This window comes from Ischnura elegans, chromosome 11, assembly GCF_921293095.1.
Source record: "Ischnura elegans chromosome 11, ioIscEleg1.1, whole genome shotgun sequence".
NCBI lineage: Eukaryota > Metazoa > Arthropoda > Insecta > Odonata > Coenagrionidae > Ischnura > Ischnura elegans.
Genome location: NC_060256.1, coordinates 55,508,215 through 55,535,710, shown reverse-complemented (window position 1 = coordinate 55,535,710; position 27,496 = coordinate 55,508,215). Strand labels below are relative to the sequence as shown.

Here is a 27,496-nt window from a genome sequence, read left to right as displayed (position 1 = left end):
TTCAGGAGCAGCAAATAATAGTTCCACACATTCTCATTCATATTTTCCAAGGATTCCAAAATTATCATACCATGATGATGAAGGTTACACAAATTTAAAAAAGTTAGGGTGGGAGCCATTGGATGCTCCTTTGCTTGGATAACTTAATATGCCTGAATATCTTTCTGAGCAACACATACAACATCATCAAGAAATCTCACTATGTCACTATATTAGTATCTCACTATGACCGACATAAATGATAAAATAAGAGAGATATATTGCTGAACGGATAGGTATAGGAATTCAATTTTCCCCTAAGTAACAAAGAACTTAAATAACGCCTAGGAGATAGGACTCAAATATGTCCAACCTGTCTTTGCATATTTTTTTCTTTTTGTACAAGGATATTGTCCTAATGTGCCATGTTCCTACTGTGGCAGTATAAGGGGTAGTATTATGCTGTAGATACTACAGTCAACACATCATCTTACTTCACCTTCCAATCTCCATATGATTTTGGCTAATCCTAAAGCATCATATGTATTAGTATTTCACTTATTTACTGAGACGTTATTGGAATAAGTTATATAAAAATAATATGAAATAACTGAATAATGAAGCAACCGAAAATTGAAGAAAAATATCATAAAGGGAACTATAATGAACGAAAATATTTGAAGCACAAGAAATTTCCCAGAATACATTGGTACATCATCAATTTTTTTAAGCAAACAGGAGTAGCAAGAATAAAAATATAAAGCTAAAAATATGAGTCAAATAAAGTTATGGCTAAGCAAATAAACATTTAAGTAATATACTCACAACTGCGCCTGTGGTTTGGTGTCAGTTTTTTTACGTTTCTTAGTGACTACTCCAGTTACTGCACTCATCTTGACCCAAGGAGGGTCCTCCAAGTCATACGGGCCAAGCCTAAAATGAAAGAATAGTAACATTAATTATGCATCCTTATTATATGTTGAAAAAGGGGCTAGTATTATTTACATCCGTGAAACAATTTAACATGTCACCAAACACATTCAAAGAAGCAAGACAAATCAATGACGCATCGAAGGATTTTATTGCTTAATTCAACGATTATTTGCGAGAACTATGAAATAATTCGATACATGCTAATAAAAATAGAAACTAGTTACAGTAAATCCGAGGAAATTAATCGTTGCAATGGATGTCAATAGTTTGAATATGGATAGGTGTATACCCCTATGTACACTCCATAGAGTAAACAAGTCCTGACTGGTCGAAACAAGTCCAAAATAATATTTAAAAATGAACGAGTTTAACACGGCACTGGATGCTTACAACTGGCATGCGCCAAACCCGGGGTCATGTAGCGCTCGTATAATAATAATGAGTCAAGGATGATAGTTTTCCCGATCATGATAAAGCTAGAAATTAATACAAAAATCAATCGATAAGAGTACCATGATGGCCGAAAAATGACACATGAAGAAGAGCATCAAGCAGCTATAATTTGCCGATTTGTCAGAAAAAATAAAAAAAAATAAATCCCATAAAAAACACGAGAAGGAAAAATAATAAAAACCAAAATATCACACGAAAAAGGTTAAAATTCCGTTTCTTTTCATTCCTCACGAGGAAAGTGAAATTATTTACTTTTTGTTTACATCCATCACATGCGACCCTACATCGAATGAAACGGGAGTAATGAAAAAAAAACGCGAAAAATAAACGATTTTCACGAAGTTTTGTGCAATAAGTGGTTTCCTTATTGGAATTAAATACCGTAAAAAGAAACGTCCAGCCAGGTCGTAGTAATCCGTTTTATTCAACACACGTACAGTTGGTTGGTACTGCACCAAATAAGGTCATCATGAGTGAAACATTAAAGATGACTACAACTATGAAATATGCTACTTCTACCGGATATACACTCTCAATTAATTTTATAATTAATGTATTGGTTTTGACTGTTTCTGATTGTTTTGTTTGTCACGAATAAATTAGTTCATTTGTTTTTATTCGGAGCTCAACCGGGAATGTCTGGAAATTGTATCGTTTACTTGCAACCAATATCAGTAATTTTGGTGGGAATTACCAACAGGTTATGGGCCTGGATACGCCTGAGCATGCGAAATGGTAATTGAAAAGAGTCGTATTATTCAAAATTAATTTAACTTTAAATATCCTACTTCTGGTTATGATACTCACAAAATATTTACTCTATCATTGATATATAAATTCAGCACATCACCATTTGAGGAAAATTATTAACGAAAGGAATATAAATAAAATCCGAAGATTCAAGCCTGCTTACGAACACCCACCACCTATTTCTCCGGTTTTTTCCAAGCATCATCTACTCTCTTTTTCTCTTCTCTCTCTTCCGTTCACTTTCTGCTTCATCAGGTTTTCTCATATCCTTCTCCTCCTATCTCCCCTTATTTTCCCTCACTCCAGTTAAAAATTGTACAATTTGATTGCATACCCAAAATTTGTGCCTTCAATATAATGTAGTGACATTGAAACCTAGTTCGTAATCACCATCATTAGTCAACAATCCTGCTCTTAAAATCCAGCTAACCCTCTTTAAAATGTTCGGGATGAATAGTAAAGGATCGTTATCAGTCCTTTTTATTGACGATGATGTCCATGCAACGATTATTTGCCACAGTTTTACTTCATTATTCAGTCAATAATCCGAAGATTGGTTTGACGCAGCTCTCCATTCCTCTCTCCTATCCGCCAGTCTTTTCATAGCGACGTATTTCTTCACTTTTACATCCTTTATAACCTATGTTATGTAACTAATTTAAGGCCGTCCCTTGCCCTTCTTCCCTTCCACCTGCCCTTCTACGATTGTTTTAAATAGGTCATCATGTCTCACTAGCTCGTAATAACTTTTATAATCGAGGAAAACTGCAAGTATTTATTTCTAAGTGAAAGGAATGAATTTTTGGGGTGAAAAAATAGAAGGTGCCATCTAGAGATTGTTTTTGACAAAAGCAGTAAACGCGCATCTTTTTCAGGCGAACCTTCTTCGTTTCGATCGACACGGCCACGTTGACGTCAGTCGACGGTTGACAACAAAAACGACCCCTATGTCGTAGTCACGCCCGTTCCGAAAAGCCGAACATAAAAAATGGAAAAGAAAGCACCTGGTTTACGCTGGATCAACCTTCCCTGTCTCCGTTTGCCGAAGGCGTCAATGGCACGACCTGAATTAATACCCATACGACACCATGAGGGCGGTAATTGCTTTGCGTGGAAAAAAATGAAGGATTCGCGGCGAGGTCGAAATGGGAACTAGACATCGTAGACGCAATGTGATGGCGTAGGGCGAATTTCCATAGGCCGAGCGGCTTCTATACAGCGATTAATAGGAAACAAGATCTAAAAACTTTCTATGAAATAATATTTGGTGCTCTTGGGGATAATAATTTTGTCTAGTAAAATATATGCAATGCTGAGGTGGAAGTTCTAACGTCAATTGTGAAACATTGCTTCACTTAAGAGTAATTTACTCAGGTATTTGAAATCGAAAATGTTTTATTCAATTTCTGAATATTTTAATGATGCCTGATATGAATAATATGTGTCTTGAATCCAATGTTTTCATTTCATAATTGTATTTTATATTTTTATTCTAATATTTTTTTTATTCTGTCCTATATCAAGTGTTAAATGGAACAAAATAGTCGTTGGAAAATAAAACAATCATTATCAATGTAGTACTTAGGATTTATTCAAATACGACAGGTTTCGTTGTAACAACGCTCATGATAATGTTGTTGTAACAACGAAAACCGTCGCGTTCGAATAAATCCTGTGGATATACAGCAATGTTTCATTTAACTACAACATTTTGTGTTTGAGAATATACGGAATCTGATCGCGTGAAATGATTATTTTTTTCGCTATCACTGAAGCGATCGGTGGAGCTGTCCCTAGGAAGGGATGGAAAAAATGATAGCGTGATTCTGGCCCGAGTTTCCATGTTTCCTTACCGTTAAGCGCCACACTTTGAACCAAACTCTTCACTAGCCTTTTCTTTACATTCCCACAAAACGATCCTCTCATCAGCTCTTTTCTGTTGATGGACGCCTATTTTGGCAAACGCAATTCTTTCTCTAATGTCCTTACTCATATACCACATGTAAAAAATAACAAGGGCGAGGAAAAGCTGGTCCTAGAACCGTATGAGAAGGGTTCAAGAGCTGGTGTACAGATGGCATCGACCAAAGCCGGAGTGGGCGCGAAACGCTTTACACAAGCGGACACAGCCACGCATACCACTTCAATTTCGTCCCTCCCACACATACCATTCGCAAGGAGCGAGAGAAGCACAAAAAATACCATCAAAACGCAAAAAGCTGTCTGGTTTGCATCCTCGAGCGTTAAAAAAAAGAGACCGAATGACAGGAAAACCTACTCCGAACGGACGATAGAAAGATCACGTGATCAAAACGGTCCCACAATTTCAGGGGTTTCAAGCATACCGCAAGGACAGTTTCAAATGACTTCACAATAACGGCTCAAATGGGTTTAGTATGACCATCCGATCCGAAAATGGTTTGATCGCCCTCTAGTGGAAGGCCTGACTTCCCAAGCTATCGCTGGAGACCTTATCCCTACACCCACAAAAAAGAGAATATCCACCGCCATCCCATCGTGATTCTTATCTTTTTTCAATTCGCAAAAAGGCTATAATGGAAGTTTCAAACAAAAGAATAGACGGATTTCTCTGTTCTTTTGTTTTGAAAAAAAGGACAGTAGGGTGGCGCACACAAGGGTTCGCGCGCGCGCGAAAATGGTTTTAATGGATGTGCAGTGTAATGGAATTCTATCGAGTTTCCCCCCGTTTGACCATGTAATTCACCGGTAATTACAGCACCGTCGTCATTTCGCGCCCAAAAGGAACGAGAGCCCATTCGGATGAGCCGGACTCCCATAGCTGGGTTTTGAAGAGATGGGAAAAAGAGTGCAGAGACGACTTCCAGATCGATATGTTCGTCCGACAAAGCAGGGAAGAGGCGTGCAGGCGCTAGTAGGACGTGAAGGCATCGTTCCGGGAAGAAATCCGTCAAAAGGGCTTCCGAAAAGGACGGACAAAAGGGCTTCCGAAATCGGGATGAGGGACGGGTGTCATGGAAGCGAAAAACAAGTAACAAAAGCGAACATAAAACAAAACACGCACTGGGCGCGCGAACCTTGTTTCAAAAATAACCACCTTGAGCGACGAGAGGTGAAAGGCTTCGTGCCCGTAATGTGCAACACGAATTTTCTCTTGAAGAAAAATAATATTCGATCCTTTTCTGCGACATAACGAAACGTTCCTCCAGGGTTAAGAGAAAGGCCAACCGAATTCAATGAAAGACAGGACTCTCCCGAAGGTGGCAACAGATACTTCAAACGCATCGGGTTAATTCGTAAGACATGAACATTAAAAACACTCCAGGCACGTGGCTAAGGGAGAGAGAGGGGCTACGGGGGCCAGAATGTTTTCCCTACGGTCGACTACCCCCGATACAGCAGCTGAAGAGACCACCAATCCGAGGGCATGTATGCTCTAACAATCCATTTTTCGGCATAGTTTCATTCGATGATAACTAACGATGATTTTAACTTCAGTATTCTGCAAATGAAATATACAGCTTACTTAATGACATAAATGGTTTTCCGAGGGTGAATTAAAAATAAAACATTGCAGTAGGCAACCTGAAGCATACATTTTTAAGTAACGGTATTATCAAGGATAAGGTAGGTTTACATGAAGAGTACATACTCAGACCTTTTTAAGAGACCTTATTTAGAGTACCTTTCAATTCACGATAATGCCCATTCCATTTAATTACACCGTTGTCTTACCCCTAAGTCTCCGCTTATTTAAAGTAGATAATAACTTATAAAAATTCATAGCTATAAAAATAATCTTAGGACGTTGTAAGTGTGACAATAACAAGAACTTTCATCCTCAAAGATTGGTAAAGACCTGAAAACTTAAGTTTGTTCCCCGTATAGAATTCTCGCAAAATTAATCATGGTGATTATAGAGCCACTCATTTATCAAATCCCAATCAAAGTAACTATTTCCCTGATTTGAAAAGAATCGCCTCAATATCTTATTTTCTACATACTTGAAGAGGGACGTCATTCAAGTTCGCTTTTATTCTCATAAATCTCTTAGAAATTGAAAATCTTGATAGAAGATATCACTTTGGGATTTGGTGTTTTCCGGAGCATGATACTGTTGAAGTCTTCACGGGTCCTCCACTGGGTAAGAGACGGCGTCTGGCAACGCTTCGATCCCTGACTCTGACATAATCCTGAGGAAAACGCTTGAGTTAAGCGTCGAAACGTCGCCTTCTCACTTGTATGGCGGAGAATCCGTGAATACTCCTATACGAACATCACTCACCACAGAAAAAAATATAATAATTGAAGAAAACAAAAAGATAAAATGAATAAAAAAAAGAGAAAAATCAATTGAAAAGATTAAAAAAATATAATAATTACAAAACGATTAAAAATGAAACAATAAGTAATTAAAAATTACCAAAATAATCTCAAAAAAATGTATACTTTAAAAGATCTACTTCAGTAAACTTTCTTTTTTTATATAATCAACTGTTTAATATGTAAGCTTCTGCTAACGCAAACACTCACTACCCCAAACAACACAAACATATGCGCAAAAAAACCATTATATTGTAAACTGGCTTGTTGTGGTAAACATGGTTTACCGGTACGGCGTTGAACGCGCCTTCGGCGCGACAGATGATGTGACTAGAAGGTTTGCTGAAAGAATCGAAGAATTTTGCGATTGGGTAATCAGAGAGGGGTAGTGCAAAGCAAGTTTAAGAAAAAGGAAAGGGATACTGCAGGTTTTCTGGCTGGGCGCGGAGTATGAATCAATACGAGAGGAAAGACAGGGTCCTCCTTACCCCTTCCACGGGGTAAGTACACCTCCGGCCATCATCGATTATTGCAGGAATCGGACCAAAGATACAAAAAATCATAAAATGATGGTTTAAAAGAGAGGAAGAAAAACGATCAGAAATAATGGAAATGGGGTATTATAGTGCGAAATAAATCACTTAGTGATGTTCCACAAAACTAGATAATAGTGAAAGTAATTGAAAATTATCAGTTGAAAATCGACAGCCAAATCCAATATAATTAGATTTTTCATCCAACACTATACCAGAAGTAGACATTTTTCAGTAACGATACTATCAAGGATAAGGTAGGTTTACAACTGGAGTATATACTCAGATATACTCTAAGAATCTTGGTTTTACAAGCATCTTCATGCGAATCGCCCCGCCTACTTTGTACTTTCCTTTTCGATTCACGATAAGGCCCATTACATTTCTTACTACCGATGTCTTCCTCAAAACTTACTTTAAACCCACGGTCGGAGTAATAAAAACTTGTGTTTAACATTACAAAGTGATTTATTTCGCACCATAGAGATGTGGTTCCACCAAGAGAAGCCTGAACACTTGATACATATCGATGGCTAAGTTCTAACAACACGTATCCCAAAATTTGGCCGGTCTGATTAACATTGCTAATAATGTTAATAAAAAATAAAATTAAAGCGAAAAACAACCCTTTGTTTGCAAATGTATGCTTCTTTTTCAGTTTATTCATTCTTGGTTTTCGATTTCAATTAAAATTACATAAAATTTAAAAAAATAATCGTTTTTTCGCTCTCCTGAAAAGTTTCTGTTTTTGAGATACATGCTGTTAGAACTTAGGCATCGATGTGAGGCATCATTCTTAATTTATGATAATTTTCGGATCCCAATTACTCACCACACATTGTTTTGGCGTTCGCGAAGGGGGAAATCTCATTGAAATAATAAAATAAATATCATTTCCAGCATGGGGACGTGTGTGTAAATGTATAAATTCAAAAATTCATTAAATTAAATTCCCACTTTGGGCCGCTCGCTAACAGCGATGAAGTTGGGGGTTGGTCAGATTCAAGAGTTCAGAAGAGAACATACAAACTGTATTGATTCAATCTCCACACTCTGTGCGAGGTTTTAATTATACACACCGCTGAAAATTTGATTGAGAAATTAATATCATACGCACGACAATCAGGACTAATGGGGAATGGGAAATGCTTATGCAAAATATTTCACTACAACGGGCCCACGGTACTCCCCGTGAATTATCGGAGTCAACAATAAAGCAGTCTCCGACGAATTAATATGCAATTTACGGAATGGACACCAAGCCCTCCGATACAACGCGACGGGTTCAACCGAAGATTAAAGTTCAAGAGGAAATGATTGGGGGCATTCTTTCTACGTATCATGAACAGTTTTCCCGGAATACTATCAAGTCCTCCGACAAAATTAATCACTACCAAATTAAAAAGGGCAAGCACAAAGCGTAACTGCAGGAGAGAGAGCAAAATAAGCGAATAATGATTTCCTCGAACGTACAAAGCAGGTATTTTGGGCTTGATTAAATCTCTGGGAAATAATTGCTCAATTTTCGACAACTTCAGAGGCAGGTGAATGGACGAACGTGACGTACACTCATGGTAAATCCAGAGGGAATACGTAAAACAGCAGGAACAGCAAAAAGTGACGAATATTCAACAAATAAATCTAAATTATTCCCTGCGAGCCACCTCTAGGGTGTTTGGCAGGGGATGAACAATCACCGGCATGCAAGAGTACCCCCACAAGAACACTACACGGTCATAAAAATATTAAGTATACTAATACTAGAGAAATAAAAAAAATACGAAAGAGCCGCATGCGGCTCGCGAGCCGTTGCTCGCCGACCCCTGGGCTAGAAAAATGAGAAAGTTGAGCTCTTCTCACCTTATGACCGTGCCAAGTCGAGTTATGCCACTTAAACTTGCTGTGAATTAGCACACATACACACACACCTTCCTTAACTTCTAAGTCACGCCAAGTTAACTTTCGTAGTTGTGACGCAACGATGTACGTGGGATGAAGAACCTATTTCTTTTCGTTTTATCCACATTCTCGAAGATCAATCCTTCATTAAATTTACCTTCGCTTTTTCCATAGTAAGGTTTCATCGCATCACAGGCTCGCAATACCAAACATTGTTCATTAAAATTAAGCGCCTACACGAAAAAATAGCAAATTCGGTCCCCCCCAGGAGAAATGAAAAACCAAAATGCGGGATTAGTTCTCTCGTACACATTACATCTAAATTAGCAAGATGAAACACAAAGTTCACATCCAATTAAAAGCATTTCCATGTAATTAAGGGAAGGGCACGGGAGGTGAACGATGCGCAGATGTATAAAGGGAAGAAACTTTGGAAGGAGAAAATATGGTTTACGGATGACACGAAAAGACGACATGACCCGGATGACATGGACGCATCCCTACTTCTCGACCGGTCGTATTTTTGATTTTGTTTGCGACAAGTACCTCCTTCAAAACAAAACATTGTTATATTATACTTATCATAAACATACAAACTGTTTCAGTGGCGCGGGTGACGAATATTACCAGCCCTAATAAATCCGCGGAGGGTGACAACCAATATGGAGACCAACAAAAGAATACTTTATTTCAATATCCGTGTTCGGTAATATTCCTATGAGCACTATTATAAATTCGATGTTCATTTTTCTTCATTCGGTGATTACCGCTAGATGTCTCATCGTTGCATATAGTTCGTAAATTTGCACAAGGTATCGCTATCCTTCTAAGTGAACTCGGAATCGAATTCACTTAGAAGGACGCTAAGTTACGAGATACAGGAGAAGGACGAGACATCATTCGGTCTTCATCGAATTTAAAAAGATGAGCAACGAATTTACGATAGCAGTCGTAGCAATTTGGATTATTGACGCTTTCGAAAACGCCCTCAGACTTTCGGGAGTGACGATCATGGCTGACATGCATCGTGACGAAACGCGACCGTCATTTTTTTCCTCTCACAGAAAAGACAACGCGATTCGGGGGAACGCACATGATTTTGAACCAAAGGTTTTCGAGACGGGTCCAATGATTATATCGCCACAAAGGGAACCCACAAAGGGGCGTGTGCAAATTGGTGAGGATTGGCCATCGGACACAGGCGCAGGACTATTAATTGGCGCCGGTTGAACCGCCAGGTGGCGCTGACGGGTGACGAGCTGAAACGGCTGTCGACGACAGGTGAGTTTCACGGGGCGAATCGCCACTGACCCTTTTGAGTGCGCATGGATTCCCTGACAAACCAAACAATCCAACGAATCGAATTTGGACACAATTTGCTCATTTTTTTTCTTTTACAGCTCCTCCCTCCAATCATCCCCCTGAGTGACTAACGGCTATTATCCGACCAATCAACTTCCAAGAACTCGACAATATTTTTTTAATGGCGATGATCATTCTCAAGCCATTATTCATGGATTCAGATTAACAATTGGTAAGATCGATCGTTGATGAGTTAACGTCGTGGAAATCCATCGTAACGGATAAATAATATAAAAGAGCAGAAAATATTAATATAAAGTGTGGAAAAGTACCATTTATCACTTATTTATCTTTATTTAGTCTCTATCATTTGAATATTGGTTAAAATTACTAAGAAGCAATAGAATGTACATATAAAATAACACGTTCAGTTTCGTCCTAAAATATGTTTTATGTCTTTCCCACGAAAAAACTTTGATGGAAGAGAAAGATAAATGCAACGAAAAAAATTCTTCTTCAGCCGTTTTCTCATAAATGAAATGAAAAATGAAATAGTTGCTGCCCACCTATCATGAGTTCGTGACGTCATTAAAGTTCTAGTTCATTAAGTCGTTTATAGAGACCCGATTCTTGACGGGATAATCACTTATTAAAGTGGTTATGACAATAAACCACGTGAGACGGATGCGCCGATAAGCAGCGGGGAAGCGGTGTACCGCACGGCAAGAGTCATTGACGTCATAGACTTATCAGAGAATTGGGTTGGGCGCGTCGAATTTTCGCCGCGAATAGCTCGAGAAGTATCTGCGGATCTAAAAACGGAAATATATGGGTCTCTTAACTTTTCAAGCCCTATCGCAATCGACAATAATGAAAAAATGGTGAATGAGCCCATCATTTCCTTGAGTAAAAAAATAGCTTTTTTCCGTCCAAGAACTCAACACTTTTTTAACGGGGATGGTCGCTCCAATGCTATAACGCATGTATCAACATGAACTGTGGGCAAAAATTATTTATAAGCGATTTAAAATACCATAGACTTCAAGACACTCGTTGTTGCTAGAGGCAAAACCTTCAAGATATTATATGAGCTTTTCCAGGTGGGATAGAAAAGAATAAAATAGCTTCATTTATTATCGAACGCCAAAATCAGTATAAATGCCTTCCCATTGGGTTAATAACAAAAATAGGCCACTGAAAATAAAAGAATAAAACTTTGTTAGTTTTACTAATATATCTTATTACACTTATACCACGTCAGCCTTATTTTACTTATATTCAGTTATATTATCGAACCAAACAAAGTATTTTTCTATTATTTTCTAAATGGAAAGGTTTCACACAGTTAAGCCTATGAAACAGCGTGAAAAAATCATTGGAGAGCTATTGCATTTGGTAAACAGTAACAATTTACTCCAAGCTTCCGAACCTTTCCAATGTCCACTTAAATTCTTCCCCCAACATTTATCGACAGCGATTTTCACACAAATTATCTGATGTAAACCAAATCTAAAATATCTGCATCCCACACGTCAATCATTTTAACCTTAGGAAATATTTTCATCTCGAAGCGGACCCTAAGGATTAAATTAACGGCTTTAATGCTTTTTGCTGCTCAAGCCAAAACCTTCAAGCTGTTCGTCCATAGAATGGAGATTGGAGGAGTCGAAAAAAAAATAAAATTAGAATTAGGTTGAAATGAGGGTGAGCAAACGCCACCCACAACAGAACGGGAAGGCTGTTCGTGAGGCATCGCGGAGGAAATCCAATCAACCACTTCAAAGACCCAATTTTCTGCCGAGTCCAGGTGGCGATGGTGTCGGGAGACCCCGATTGCCACACGGCCGCCACCGGGTTAAGATTACGCCGCGTGACGTGACCACTTACGAAGTTGTCAGATTCCTTCGTAAAAAAAAAACGAAACGGTGGAAGAAAATCAGGAGGGAGCCAATCATAACCAAGTCGATAGCACAAACAAATCCCTTCGGTGATGACACATGGTCTCAAAGCTGTCACCAAGAAGACAGCATAGAAGAGGCCCAATTCCCTATCATACAAGGCTGATTTCTGTTCACACTTCGGTCGCATTTTAATCGGTTTTCAAAAATGTCCGCGAAGCTGTGATGAGTGCGATGCGATCCAATATTTTGTAGTACAATTTGATAGATCATATCATTATGTATCGTTATACGAGCGTTGCGAGGAGTATGGGATGAGGATTAATCACAAGGTTCGCTATGTAAGAATTTAAAGGAAAGGTTAGTGAAGAGTCTGATCTAGAGTGTAGCGCATTACGGTGCAGAAACGTGGACGCTAAGGAAGGAGGACGAGAGAACACTCGAGGATCGAGATGTGGGTGTGGCGAAGAATGGAGAAGATGAAGTGGACGGAGAGAAGGAAGAACGACGAAATGCTGGACATGGTGGGTGAGGAGAGGCAGCTTCTAGATGAGATACGGAGGAGAATGAAGGTATGGATGGAGCGAGTACTTAGCGGGGAGGGTATGTTGAAAATAGTGTCAGAGGGAAGAATGTGAGGTAAACGAGGGAGAGGAAGGAAAAGATAGGAATGACAGGGAGTAGACCTCATTGTGAATTGATGAGGGAAATGATTGATTGGAGGATCCCTAAATTTGGGAGGATTAGGGAGGATCCCTAAATTCTTCTCAAGTACTCAATGGAAACCTACCTTAATCTCTAAAATACTTTAATAATAATCATCACGCATAAAAATTTTGGTCAACACCCAATTTATTATACCCAATTTCCCCGTGAAACTGGATCACTTAGTCCGTCAGAGACGCGAGTGGCGACTTTTGCAAACCCATTTAAACTCGCGGTGGGTGACAACGCGTTTAGAGGCCGACTTGAGGATCTTCTTTTGTAATATTCGCGGCTGTCACCATGATTCCTTCATCAACATTAAAGCGCACCTTCCCGCCACACCCGTTTTAACTCCTTACTCCACATACCAATACCCACGCCATCATGAAGTATGCGTTAATGCCGCCAACGCGAAAGAAACGTTGAAAACATACATTGAAACCTACGTTGATTCAATCAATTATCAATTATCTTAACTGTGATAAGCTTTTAAAACAAAGATTTAAAGACGTCTCCGTAAAACCTACACGAATTCCATAGGTTCAAAATATATTAATGCAATGCAGAAATTGCATCTCACACGGTAGTAAAAACAATTCGGTCAACTTATTTAAATCCAAAAACTTTGACGTAGGACACTGTTTTAAAGGATTGTAGAATCGACGTCAAGATGCGAGAGCAATATTGATAACCATGGGTATTAAACTACCCACTACTATATTGACTGGATTGGAAATCGGTTTCTACCATCGCTCGCAGTGTTGAGGACAGGTTAGACTAGAGGACAGTTGATGCGCGACCGTCATCGGAAAACTGACACATTAGCACGAAAGCCGGCAGAAGAGCGTCAAAGCGAGAAAACAAAAGAGCTGACACTCGGCGTGCGTTACGTTTTACGCGCGCGTGGATGAAGTCGTTCCTTGATTACAACCGCCCCTTTGCTTTTTTTCTCTCCTCTCTCTCTTCCACGACGAGAGGCGCGCGTGGGGTTCTTATGCGGTCACTGACACGCGCGGCCGCCATGTTGTCATTACGCGCTGCGGCAGTCACCCGAGTTCAGTCGGCTCCGCACGTGAAGCAAACATATTCGCGGTATAATTCATTCTACACCAAACGCCTCACAACTAAAGTCAAGATAAATCTCAGCCTAATTAAGCACGGCTAAAAGTGATAAAGTTTCGGTAAATATTTTCAACTTCTACGAAGAAATTACTATCAGAATAGGTGGCCAAGGAGCTCACGATAGCAGACACAATAAAAACGTTATTACGCATGAAATCGGCAGGAACAAGCGAGTTTCTTCCATTTAAAATGCCTATATTTTAGTACACTGTGTGATAAATGTACAAATATTTACTAGCCATTGCACACTACGCATTTACCTAACTATTAATAAATTAGTCCACCTATTTAATTTATTACCTATTAAATTAGTTAGTAAATTACATTAGACTTCGGAGTCTTTTGCGGCCTGACTCCCTCGGCCAGACTCCCATCAGAAGTTGTACTTCCTTCTTCCACTCTAATTAAGACCTATTTTATTGAGCCCTTTCAATAATTGCAGAGGAAGTAAGAGAAGGCTTCTAAAAACTCTAATAAGAAAACGGGACAACATAGTCCCCCACATCTTTTGATATTATGGCCTGATGAAGACTTAATAAGACGCATTAATACACAGCAATATTTTTCATCGAGCCTCATTCACAAACTACGATGTTTTATCAATGAATTCCTTCCTTTTTTTTAACAATTGTGACAACAGTGTGGATCCAATCATTTTTAATTGATTCACGTAGTCGCAGCCGGACCGCCTTAAACTATGGGAAGGGTGAGATTGTGAATTTTTCGGCGATTTTCTCTGTATCTTTTGACGGTTTTTTTTTCGAGCATCTGGCACGTTGGAAGAGAATAAAAAAGGAGACCCATTTGCACAAAAGAGCTTTCAGCTATATTAACTCGGGATCGGGGACGGGAGAGAGATATAAAATTTAAAAAATTAGCCCAATGTGAGAAGAGGGCAAACCGCAGGAGGAGGAGAGGTTGTGGCATACCTTGTGCCAGACCCCTCGATCAATAAAGCAAATTGAATTAAAAGAGTTAATGCTCAACGACCCCCGTAAAAGAAGGAGATGGAGAAAAACACTTTTGATCGCGGAGAAGGACAGAAGCTGAATAAAAACACCAACCCAGACCCGCGCATATAATAAAAGGAACCCTCTCCACAGGACACCAAAAATTGGAACCCAATTTTTTCGCACTACCGATGATGAAAGGGAGAAAAATGAACGAATTTCGTGAGGGCATCAGAACGAAATTTAATTTTGCATACGCTTCCAATCACAAAGAGACATAATTCACTCTCATTAGAATTTTCTCATTCTAATGATTACGGTACGTTCACGTCACAGATAGATTTAGGGGGTGCAAAAGGGCAATTTTATCCAGAATTATTATTATTATTGTGTCTTGAAAACAGCGGAAGAGTTGCATACATTCGTAGGACATGTTTACGGTACAAATTACGAAACTAGGATTAACCACGCGTGAATAGATCCATTGGGTAATAATTTGGCATATGTATCCTCATACTTGAGAAATTAAATACAAAATACACAGCAGTAATAAAATATACAAATACATTAAAATATACTAACCACTCCACGCTGTGCACTGACCTCAATATTAATGAATTATTCCACCGATCAAAGCATGTTTACTTAGAGTCTTTTGCGAATATCCTCGGCCTGTATCCCCTCCGAAATTGTACTTCCATCTTCCATTCTCATTTAGCCCTACACAAATTCACTACATGTATAATTCCTCCACCTCTTCCTAACACTTATCTGCATGCCTAACAGCCTATCCTCTAATACTGTTTTTCACATACTCTGCCCGCTTAGTGCTCGCTCCATCTAAACCTTCTGATTAAGGTCGTAATTAAGGATGGGCTAAAATAAAAAAACTGCCCAATGAGACTAACAAACAAAAAATCAAAGGCGGAAGCACTTAAAAAGCGGAAATATTTCACATGCCACCTTAGAAAGATGGATAAAATTTAAAACACATTAGATTTCGTTTGCAAATCAAAAAATAACACCTTCAAGCTTGACTGAAAAATTTTCCATACTTAAAACGAGCGACGTCGATAAGCTGATTTCTGAAAGAGAATCTCAAACTAAGAAATATATATCCTTCGTCATCAAAGAGGATAAAATTCATCACCGTTGAGGGGATGGCGTCACGTAAAACTCATTACGTCGAGAAATTAGGAAGGAAAACAAGCAACTAAGACGCAACGCAAACAAATGAAGCGAGATGACGCGTTGGAATTGATGGCTGTCCAAACTTCTTGAGCCCGAAAACAAGGGAGCTTTTCGGATGGGGTAAACGAAAGAATTACTTCAGAAAGATCGACTCAAAAGGAGTTCCACCTTCATCAGCAAATTACCCAAAAGTAAAGGGATCTCAGGCGAAGGAAAACCCACGGCTTCGGGTCGTAATTAACGGAGGCATTCATAACGATTCACACAGTCTTGTGAACATTAACGTAATTTCAGTTTCGAATTTTGGAGGCATGGGTCTGGAATACGCTTAGGGAAAGGGGATGCAAGGGGTCTTTCCGAAATTCTTTTTCATTAGGGATAAAAACTGTAGCACTAAATAGCTTTCGAGAGAGTTTTTCCGTAGCAAATAAGTAGCTAACATCCTTCTGACCCCTAAATTAAGCCTACACTCGCAAAGAATATAATCAGAGATAAAAAATAAATGATTAGCAGGTAACGGTAACCTTTTGATGATGTTTTTCATAGTAAACGTTCGATTAATAACAGCACGAAGCGCTTGAATCTACAAGTTATTTTCAAAATGCAATCGCCTTTATATCGATCTTAAAACGTATAATTAATCTACACTTCACTAGTGCAATTACACTTTTGTGTCATCCATTCATCATCGTCTATATACTTGAGTGAAACTGCACAGTGAGATAAAATGAAAGTACTGCTTTTGCTATTGCCGGTAAAATACTATTTATCATAACACGGAAATGAGTAGTGACAAGATCCATTTCACAAAAACTATCGAGATATACACGTAAGGACCTCAAATAATTTTCAGCCATTTAATAAATCTGCTTTTAGCAAAATATCTCAAAGAAATAGTAATTTAATTGGCTGACTTGAAACTGTCGCGGCTCCAGCGACATTCTCGGTAGCGAGGGAGACCTGGGATCGGGTAACCATGGCGCTGAGGAAAATAAAGGCCGGGATAGGAATGTTAAAACACCCGGGGGGTGTGTTTATTGCGTTCAGAAAGTTACAGGGGGTGCCGGTAAGGTCGGGCGAGGTCCGCGGCTGCTGCTTCCGCGTGGCTGGGTCCGGCTCTGTCCGGAACTGCCTCTCTGGGGATCTCCGTGGATCCGCTACAGCTCTGGCGGAGGTTCCGGCGTTGGCGGCGGCTCCAGGCGCTACGGCGGGTTCGTGGGCCTCGTGCTCCGTCTGCTTCCGCGGGTGATGACCTCAGGCGGGCGGCGGTGTCCGGGGAGAGGACCCTCGGGGACGGCGTGCGCGCTCCTCGCGGAGGGTGCGAGTGCGGTGCCGGTCCACCCGCAGTTTACGGGGCATCCGGCAGAGTGCGGCGCCGGTCCACCCGCAGTTTACGGGGCATCCGGCAGAGTGCGGCGCCGGTCCACCCGCAGTTTACGGGGCATCCGGCCGATTGAGGGCCTGTGGTAGGAACTATGAGGATATGCTCGCTCTTAGTCCTAGCTTCGGCCTCCTCAACCCCGACTGCCTTCCATGGTCCGGGCAGCGTCTTTTATACCCAACCCTGGCCTCCCTCCGTCCAATGAGGGTGCTCCGCTTGGTCACGAGGTGACGCGTTCGCTGTGCAGGTGTGCGGTCGGGGTGTGAGGGCAGGTGCGCAATTAAAAGCGGGAGTGGGGAAATCACGTGGTGTGAGGGGAAGGCAGCGGGCTGGAGTGGGGAAGGTGAGGAGATGAGGGGAGCGTTCCGGTGGAGTGGGGAGGGTCACGTGGTGACGCGTTCTTCACCGGGGGCGCGTGTTTCAAGTGGGTTTTGCCCATGTTCCAATGCAGCACAACAATCCACCCCTCCCCTGATGGCGCAAAACCCGCGAGAAGAAACACTGTGGGGGCATTGTGGCCGTATAGTGTCGGTCCATAGAATATCCTTGGTTGGCACTGTGCACTTGGCATTTCTGCCGGGGGAAGGTTTCTTCCTGTGTGGATGTGGTGGGCTCTGTGGGTTGTGGACGTGGAGTGAGCTACTCTTCGCTCGCTGTCCTCCTTTCTTGCAGGCCCAATTCATGCAGCTCTGTACGTGTTTGCGGACGTCGGAGAGTGCTGCTCGCCAATGATACCCTTGAGTTAGGGCCGTGTAGGTCGCCTTGATTCCAGGGTGTCCTTCCAATGGCGTATCGTGGTAGCGTTGGAGAACTTCTTTTCGTAAAGCTAGCGGGACCCATAGCCTCCAAGGTCCTTTTTGGCCGGGCCGGGACCACAGATGATCGATATCGTCCTTGTACTTCTTAAGGAATCGTTTCTGTGTTTTTGTCCTTGAGGGTGTCTGCTGGGCATTCAGTAGCTTCTCCCTGATGTCTGTGACCTCTGGATCTTCTTGTTGCGCTTGCTGGACTCTTTCGTATAAATCCGCGTGCTGTGTCACGACACGGATAGATGGTGGGACCATCCTGTCCATATCCAGAGTCAGAGCGTCTTTTGATGTCCAGGCTGCAGTGACTCGGCCCGTATTGCCGAAGGAGATTGTCCGATGTGAGTAGTCTATGACGGCGTTAGCGCTTTGAAGCCAGGGGTGTCCCAGGATGAGATCCTCCTCCATGTCCCGTGTGATGTGCAACGTTACTGGTAGATGCAATTTTTGGACGGTGACTATGGTCTGCAGGTTCCCCGTTGTTAGGAACGTATCTCCCTTTACCGTTCGTAGTGTGGTGTGTTCACCTTTGACTAATTTCTGGAAGGCCACTGGCAGGCAACGTTCAGCTATTAGGTTCACTCCGGCTCCTGAATCGATGAGGGCGTGGAGTACTTCGCCGCCAAGCTCCACCTGGATTCTGGGGGTGTTAATAGCTGCTCCATCAGGTTGTGTGGCCCCTATAGACGGGTGGGTGGGCCGGAAGAGATTTTCTGCATTTCCGCCTGGTTTGCTGGGACAGTCTCGGTGCAGGTGGTATCCTGGACAGTACTTGCATTTTGGTGGTCTCGAAGGTTGTGTGTAGGTGTCATCTTCGGCCTGGTCAGCTTCAATGGCGCTGGCTAGCCGTATGAGTTCTTCAGTGCTTTGCGGTGGGCAGGCTCGGAACATCTGCTTGATCCTTGGGAGGAGTTGTTCCGTCAGCGTGGGTAAGAAAGTTTCCTTATCTCCATCTGGGAACAGCCTCCGAAACAGCTGGATCTTCCGAAGGATAAATATCTCAGCGCTCTCCTTCGGTGTCTGCATGCTTCCAAATAGTTTTGCCTGTATCTGGGCCCTCCGTGCTGCTGAGTCAAACCTTCCCTTCAGCCTTTGCTTGAATTCGTGCCATGTGAAAGCAAATTCCCGGTACGGTGTCCACCACCTTCTTGCATCCTCTTGGAGTTGTTGCTCCGCCCTACAGACCCACCATGATGTGGGTATTTGATCCTCGTGGAACCTTGTCTCCATGCCTCGCAGGAACGTATCCGGATCTTCTGCTTCTCCTCCGAAGAACTCCGGCCACGGGGGACGGTAGGCTGGCTCCGGCACAGCCCGAGGAGTGCTGTTCTGCGGTTGGCGTTGACTGCATCTTCCGCATATAAACTGCAACCCTTCAATGTCCCTGGCTTCGTCCCTCCAGCCAAGGCAGAGGTGGTGAAACCATCGTTGGCAGCTGGCACAGGAAATCAGGTGCTCCCCTACTCTGGTGCATGATGAAGCCTCGCATTGATCCCTTGTGCGGGTGCGAGATGGGTTGGGCGCCACCGAGTTTTGTTGAAGCTCTCTCGGAAGAGCTATGGTAGGTGTAGCGGGTGCTCCATCGATGGGTTGTACATCCATGGTGGAGGCGTTGGTTTGCCAGGCGTTGTCAGTCGGAGGATGCTGTGGGTCCCGGCTGCTATCCATGCTGCCGGTCGATGTCCCCACGTTGGGCGCCAATTGTCGCGGCTCCAGCGACATTCTCGGTAGCGAGGGAGACCTGGGATCGGGTAACCATGGCGCTGAGGAAAATAAAGGCCGGGATAGGAATGTTAAAACACCCGGGGGGTGTGTTTATTGCGTTCAGAAAGTTACAGGGGGTGCCGGTAAGGTCGGGCGAGGTCCGCGGCTGCTGCTTCCGCGTGGCTGGGTCCGGCTCTGTCCGGAACTGCCTCTCTGGGGATCTCCGTGGATCCGCTACAGCTCTGGCGGAGGTTCCGGCGTTGGCGGCGGCTCCAGGCGCTACGGCGGGTTCGTGGGCCTCGTGCTCCGTCTGCTTCCGCGGGTGATGACCTCAGGCGGGCGGCGGTGTCCGGGGAGAGGACCCTCGGGGACGGCGTGCGCGCTCCTCGCGGAGGGTGCGAGTGCGGTGCCGGTCCACCCGCAGTTTACGGGGCATCCGGCAGAGTGCGGCGCCGGTCCACCCGCAGTTTACGGGGCATCCGGCAGAGTGCGGCGCCGGTCCACCCGCAGTTTACGGGGCATCCGGCCGATTGAGGGCCTGTGGTAGGAACTATGAGGATATGCTCGCTCTTAGTCCTAGCTTCGGCCTCCTCAACCCCGACTGCCTTCCATGGTCCGGGCAGCGTCTTTTATACCCAACCCTGGCCTCCCTCCGTCCAATGAGGGTGCTCCGCTTGGTCACGAGGTGACGCGTTCGCTGTGCAGGTGTGCGGTCGGGGTGTGAGGGCAGGTGCGCAATTAAAAGCGGGAGTGGGGAAATCACGTGGTGTGAGGGGAAGGCAGCGGGCTGGAGTGGGGAAGGTGAGGAGATGAGGGGAGCGTTCCGGTGGAGTGGGGAGGGTCACGTGGTGACGCGTTCTTCACCGGGGGCGCGTGTTTCAAGTGGGTTTTGCCCATGTTCCAATGCAGCACAACAAAACTGATTGATTATTACTAACCGAGTTTAGTTATATTTATACCGGCACTTTGCCAACCTCATTAGGCAAACGATATGGAATACCCTGAACACCGGAATGACGTCAACACGCGGAACTTTTCTTGCGTAATCAAGCCGTGAAGAAATTTACTTATAGCGTTCGTCACACACGCAGAAAATGGCGGCTAATCAATGACTCATTCTTTCGAGAATAATGGAAGCAACGGACGCGTTCGAATATTCCACTTAAGCAACAAACGAACGTTATCTCTTTCGGAGTCAATGGGTAACCTCACACACCTCGTCAACAGCATATCTCGGTGAGAAAGGACCACGAGAAGCATAACGGGACTGGTTTCATAATGCATGATTAACGCTAATCCGAATGACGTCACCTAACCGTCCATGCATGTTTTTTTTTCCGATACGCTCGTCTCCCGAGGGCAAATCGAAATACAGTTTACATTTGGCAACCACCGAACAAAAAAATGGAATGCCGATAATCCCTCCCCGAGTGAAGGCAAAACGTTGCGCATCTGGCCATCTTGGGAGGGACCTTGAGCTTATGGTCCTACTTCGATGCCAATAACAATTTTGAAAGCAATTGTGACCAAAGCTAAGTAGGTACTGTAGCATTAGATATCTCTTTTTATTGTAATCTCAATTTAAAAGGCGTTAATTCGCGTTACATATTATTCAAAGAAACAATTCATAACGACAGTGTTACTTTTATGGTGCAAACTTCAATACCTTTTCAAGCTTCAGGTATCTTCCTCATTCCCTAAATCTATTTCCTCATCTTAAATCCAAAATCAATTCAAGGTTAGATTTTTTCCATACATTCAAACCCCTAATTTACTTTCCCCCCCTCCCCCCCGCAAGAGTAGAACTTCCTTTGATAATTCCTATTATATTCTTACGTCATTTTTCACTATTATGTATTTGCCTATGTCAATAGATTCCAATTATAAATTTTGTGATTTGTGAATTACGAGCTCTTTTGTATGTTATGACCACAATTTGCTCTTAATGGACTTTGTCTAAGGACAATAAATCATATTATTATTATTATTAAATATTATAAATCTAATGATAAATCCTCTCCTTTGTCAATAACCTCTTAAACAACCATAACATCCACACTCTAAGACAAATTTAAAATATTCAATGTCAAACATTATTACGAAATCACAACAAAAAAGTAATTCACACAAAAATTATACGCAAAAGCACATTTTATGATACTAGCATAATCTCTGGCAATAGACAGCGCAAAATCATTTGTCCCATGAGAAGGGAGCGAGGCAGGCGGAAAATTTAGGATTAGCTGGAGAGATGAGTGATCGTTCACGAAAGGAGAGTCAGCAGTTTGCAGGATGATTGCGACGGAAGCGAGCGAACAAATGAACGCCTACGCATGCGCAAAAAAATAATAAGACGGAATCGCTATCGGGACCACCATCAGATGCGGCCGCGCGGAAACATTTGACTCGTCGCTAGGAGATCCTCGTGCGCGAAGCCACCATTTCGTGCAAGATCATGATTATTAACGCTTCAAAACTTCCGCTCCAGTTCAAACAAACAAGCAAAAGAAACCATGCCTGCGTGAAACCCTGGTGAACGATTCATCTCCCCACGAATATTACAATAAAGGGGGCTCAATTAAATGAGGGCCAAGAACATGGCGTTATATCTGCTGCCGTACCGCGCGTATTTTACTCGGTGGCGCCACTAGGCAGCGGTATCTCGTTCAGTGTGACATTCGCCATAAACTGTAGTGTAAGAGGTCTTTTTTAGTTGATAAATCGTCTCGCGAGCGTTAATGTGTGGTTTTTACGATATATTGGCTCAGGTAAGTATTGCTGCCTCTTCGTGAAAAGTGTATGTATACGACTGGTAGCGCCGCTAGTGGTGACTTTGAAATCCGATTTTAATGCGCGTGGAGCGACAACAATTTTAGCGGCCAACTTGAGAATCCTCTCATCTAATATTCGTGACAGAGTATTTTCAAGTTGGTCTACAGATGTGTTATCACCCACTGCGCTAATAAATGGGATTACAAAAAGTCGCAGCTCGCGTTGCGACGATACGAATTTTAAAACACCTAAAATTACTTCAATACTTTTAAATAATAATATATTATGTATTTACAATGACAAGGAATAGGTTTGATAGCACAAATTGCCTTTAAAATGTATACAATGCTGGCCAAAATGCTGCTTCGATCTCGAAAGTGGATATTGAAACCACCTGTCATTCTATTCTTCGTGTTTTTTCATCTTACTTGAATCTAGAGTGCTTAAAACTTCGATTCTGTTTCCTTGGGTGGCTATCCACGTTTCGATGCGGCAGTAAAAATTCTACTCAGCTACTGCACTTAACATTACAATAAAAACAAATTTTAGGCCCGAAAATGGGTGTCGAAGTGGCAAAATAGCATGGGAAATGAATTTGAAACATAAGATTTTGAAATTCCCAGTTGGATCCAAAATTTATGAGTAATTAATGCAGAATTGAAAGACTAAAAAATCATGCACAATTCGCCCGATTCCCCCGATCCTGAATTCATTCTGAATGAATGATTCCTTTGAAGATCTAGCAGCTCCCTCAAACTGTGGCCTTACGGAAATACCCCACCTCGTTTCATCCCAATCCATTTCATTTTCGTCTATGATCGACAACATTATGACGTGCTGCCATCCAACCCAGCTTGTTTTCATCTGCAGTCCCAAGTCTCCAAGGAGACTTCAAAACGACCCTCCCCAACTTGCTCGCTGCAGCCTGCAGCACTCCCACCCGCGCTTGTAGCCTTTCCCCACCTCTCCTCCCTCACCATACCCCGGCTCCGTTCGATATCTGGCCGGGAAGTTGGGAACTCCTCTCGCCACGCCCGTCCCACAGCCAAAACTACCTGCTGCGAAAAACCTGCGAAGCAGCAGGGAAAAACTCAAGGCCCATGAAAAATGAATTATTATCAAAGTACATATTCCACTAATTAAGGTAGGTTTTCATGGAGCACATATGATGTATTCTGGCAGCCTCCCCTTCCTTTATGTACTTCCCACTTCAATCCATAAAAATGCTTACTCCCTTTCATTCTACCTAAAAAAAAACTTATTCTCTTCCTTCCTCTCCCTCGTTTACCTAACATTCTACCTTTTAATACCGTTTTCAAAATCCCTCCTCGCCAAGTATGCCATCCATCCATACTTTCGGTCTCCTCAGTATCTCATCTAGAACCTACCTCTCCTCACCCACCATTTCCAGCACTTCTTCGTTCCTTCTCCTCTCCGTTCACAACACTTACTCCATTCTTCCACAAATTTTCAGGCAGCATCCCCTCCTCAATGGACTTCTCTCTTCAATTCACAGTAGAGCCCATACCCATTCATTCTATCTCAAATTTCTCTTATCTTCCTTCCTCTCCCTCAATTACCCAACACTCTAAGCACTATAAGGACGAGGTTAAAGAAGTAAATTTAAAAAATACGCAGGAAAATCGCATTAGCAAACTTACGCCTGTGATTTACTAGCGTACAACCTTGACTATTAGTGAGAGATTCGAAGAATTTTGGGAATATAAATCAAAGTGGACGGAAAGTAGTAGAAACCACGACGTTCTGGAATAGCGGGTGAGGCGAGGAAGATTTCAGATGACATACGGAGGAGCCACAAGGTATCGATGGAGTACTTAGCAGAGAGATGTTGAAAACAGTGTTGGAGGGTAGAATGTTGGGTAAGCGAGGGAGAGGAGGGAAAATAATAGTATATTTTGATAGAAATGGCCTTAATGTGAATTGAAGAGGGAACTAAATGAAGGAATGGGAGGCTGCGAGAATACTTCTTAAATACTAAAAAAAAACCAACCTCAATCGGTAGAATACTTTAATAAATAACGGGTAGTGCCATAAGACCCCCGATACACGACTACTGAAGATGATTGTAGGGAAGCATGCATATGAACTGTAATATTAGTTCTGGCGACCGTCCCAAAGCATTGAAGCCAAGTTTTTTAAATATACGCTCAAAGGATATAACCGACGAGAGCAGAATGCAGTCTCAAATAGATCGCCGCATTAAGTCGCCCCTTCACAACCATCGTTTCGCACTTTCCCAGGAGATGGGCGACCTTCCCATTGAAAGCGACGATATCGTCGGAGCGCTAGGGACGGGGAAACGCGCGAGAGAAAAATAAAACTCCCCCCGCGAAGAGGAGGGACAGGGCTGAATAGACAAATTACGAGGGAATGTGAGTTAGGGGTGGGGAGGGAAGCTCTTTCACATTCTCATGCGCTAGAATAGGCGTCTCGTCACGCGCCTAACACTTAAGGTTAGGCGAGAGGCATCGGCTGGAGTCAATCTATGGACTATTATTCACGCAAAAGAGTCGCAAAAACATTAAACAAACGAAAACATAATTAGGAATGGAGTTTGAGTGCAATTTTGCACCTCAGCACAATGCAAACGTCTAAAACGATTTAACAAAAAGGTATTTCGAGGAGTCAACTTGACTAGTTTCAACACTGCTTAGAAACTTATCACACCCAGCTGTTAAAGAGATACCTTGACTAAATATTCACATCTAAGTGGTAAATCCTTAATAAATATAAATGTATTTATAAAGAATAGATATGTAAGACGTATGTAAAAGCCGGGAAACTAAATATATTTTCGTATTTAGTCGGAAGTCAGCGTAATATCAAAGTTTTTGCCCAGTAAAGTGCACAACATTTCGAACGCGTAAAAAGAAACTGTTTAACCTTAACCTAGATGAAACTAATATCTATAGTAACTGGTTTCCTCGAAATTTCAGATTGAAAATAATTAACACAAATGCTAACAACGCCGAGATAAAAATCGTAATAACAAAAGAACATCGCATCAATATCAGCAGTAGGACAGAGGAAGAACAAAATAATTGCGTTTGTTTTCTTCGATCGCACGTCTTTTAAATTGGCGTATCCCCTGATTCCTTATAACATTCCCTACAGCAGGAAAAACTGGATTTGAAACGGAGAAGACCTTCCACATGATATCAGCCCTGGGCGCTTTGAGCGAGATATGCGAATTCGTCAAAAACGAGCCTTAGCCTTTTATTCACTCGCCTTCCGGTTGCTACCCATTTGCTGATACGCAAGTTCCGAGTATCATCTCCGGCCGAGTGTTCAGCCGAAAGAGAGAAAAAAAATTGTCGAACGGAAGCAAAAAACATGGAAAAAGCATGCCGAGTCGATTCTGGGAAGAAAACATTTTCTCGGGGTATGGACGCCAGGCGAAATGAACAACGCAGCAGGATTACTTGGAAGAGTGCTACGAATGCTAGGAAAAACCAGAGATAGAAATCAAGAAACAATGGAAAAGGATTTCGACCCCAAAAAGCAACTGCATGGAGAATAAACTATTTGGTTTAAAATTACAACGCAATAATTTAAAATAATAATGATATCTGTGTAGTAATAATAAAATCCGAAGATTCAAGCGTGATGAAGTGGAATTTTTCCATATTTAAATGAATACTTGCAATATTCCACGATTATAAAATGTGTTACGGCCCATTTTTCAACGTTACTACAATACTACGACCTTGAAAATGATGTAGTTAAATTGTAACCTAGACTGTACAAAAATTTCCAATCGTGGAAAATTGCATGTATTTATTTCAAAATATATTTACTGTTTTACATGGATCAACGTGTGTAGAGTAAATAGATTTGTCATGTCCAAAGTCAGTTTAATCCATGGAATATCGCAAGGTTAGGATTCACTCGCAAAGTTATTTATTTCAATACTTGAGAAAAACGTATGAAGCCCTGTGAGATAAAATGCGTATTTCACCACAAAATACGCACATTTATCCGAGATCTTAAGATTGTCACCGAATTCAAAATACGTCTAAACTGACCTTCAAATATATGCATCAGCGGAAAAATTGCACTTCGATTACCTGATCCTTTAATACTTCACAGACTCAACACATTGCGCAGCAATTGATGGTAAGCAAATTCAGGAAAAACGAAAATGAGTTTTATTGGCTACGAAAGACCTAAAACTTAACATTAATATCGCATAATTCAGCTAAAAATGTATGAAAAGTGAACCGCAATTTAAATAAAAAATAATATGTCTGGGAAGAAAGAAAGAATAACCATGAAATTGTACAACAGGCCTTAATCACTATGTTACTTTGAATACTCAAAAAACAAAAGAAAAAAATCATTGCTCAATGAATTACCTACCCTATAATAAAATCTAAAATGAAAGTAAAAGTTTGTTCACTGAAAATTAATACGCGATTGATTTACATTCATGTCACGAAATATTTAAAACTTTTACGCAAAAAATAGACAGGATGCAATGCTAATTCAAGAATGAAAAGTAAAACATGGAGAAAACGAGATATTCCGTCCCTCGATATATACTGAATATTAAATGTTTGCCCTGTAATTTATCAAGCCACAGATTTACAATTATGGGCAAAGAAAAATTAAAAATAACTGTGGGCAAAAAAACGATCTTGCCAAAACAATATCTAATCAATAGTCAGAATACAGTGCTGATTCATGACTGTTAGCCATGAGGAAGCACTAGGAAAACCGTACTTCCACCCCACAAAATGGACAGAATATTACATTTTTGCCCTGTAATGTATCAGACAACAGATATGTTAATAGG

At 41.9% G+C, this 27,496-nt stretch overlaps 1 protein-coding gene across 5 annotated transcripts in view; it reads right to left on the bottom strand.

Annotated features, from left to right (window-relative positions):
- The window catches only part of LOC124168024 (nuclear receptor coactivator 2-like), a 304,024-nt gene that overhangs the window by 67,530 nt on the left and 208,998 nt on the right, over window positions 1-27,496 (bottom strand). For all 5 annotated transcript variants that reach the window (XM_046546108.1, XM_046546111.1, XM_046546109.1 and 2 more), the window contains exon 2: window positions 805-912. In XM_046546108.1, the coding sequence (XP_046402064.1) occupies window positions 805-912 (108 nt within the window). The remainder of the gene's footprint in view (window positions 1-804; window positions 913-27,496) is intronic.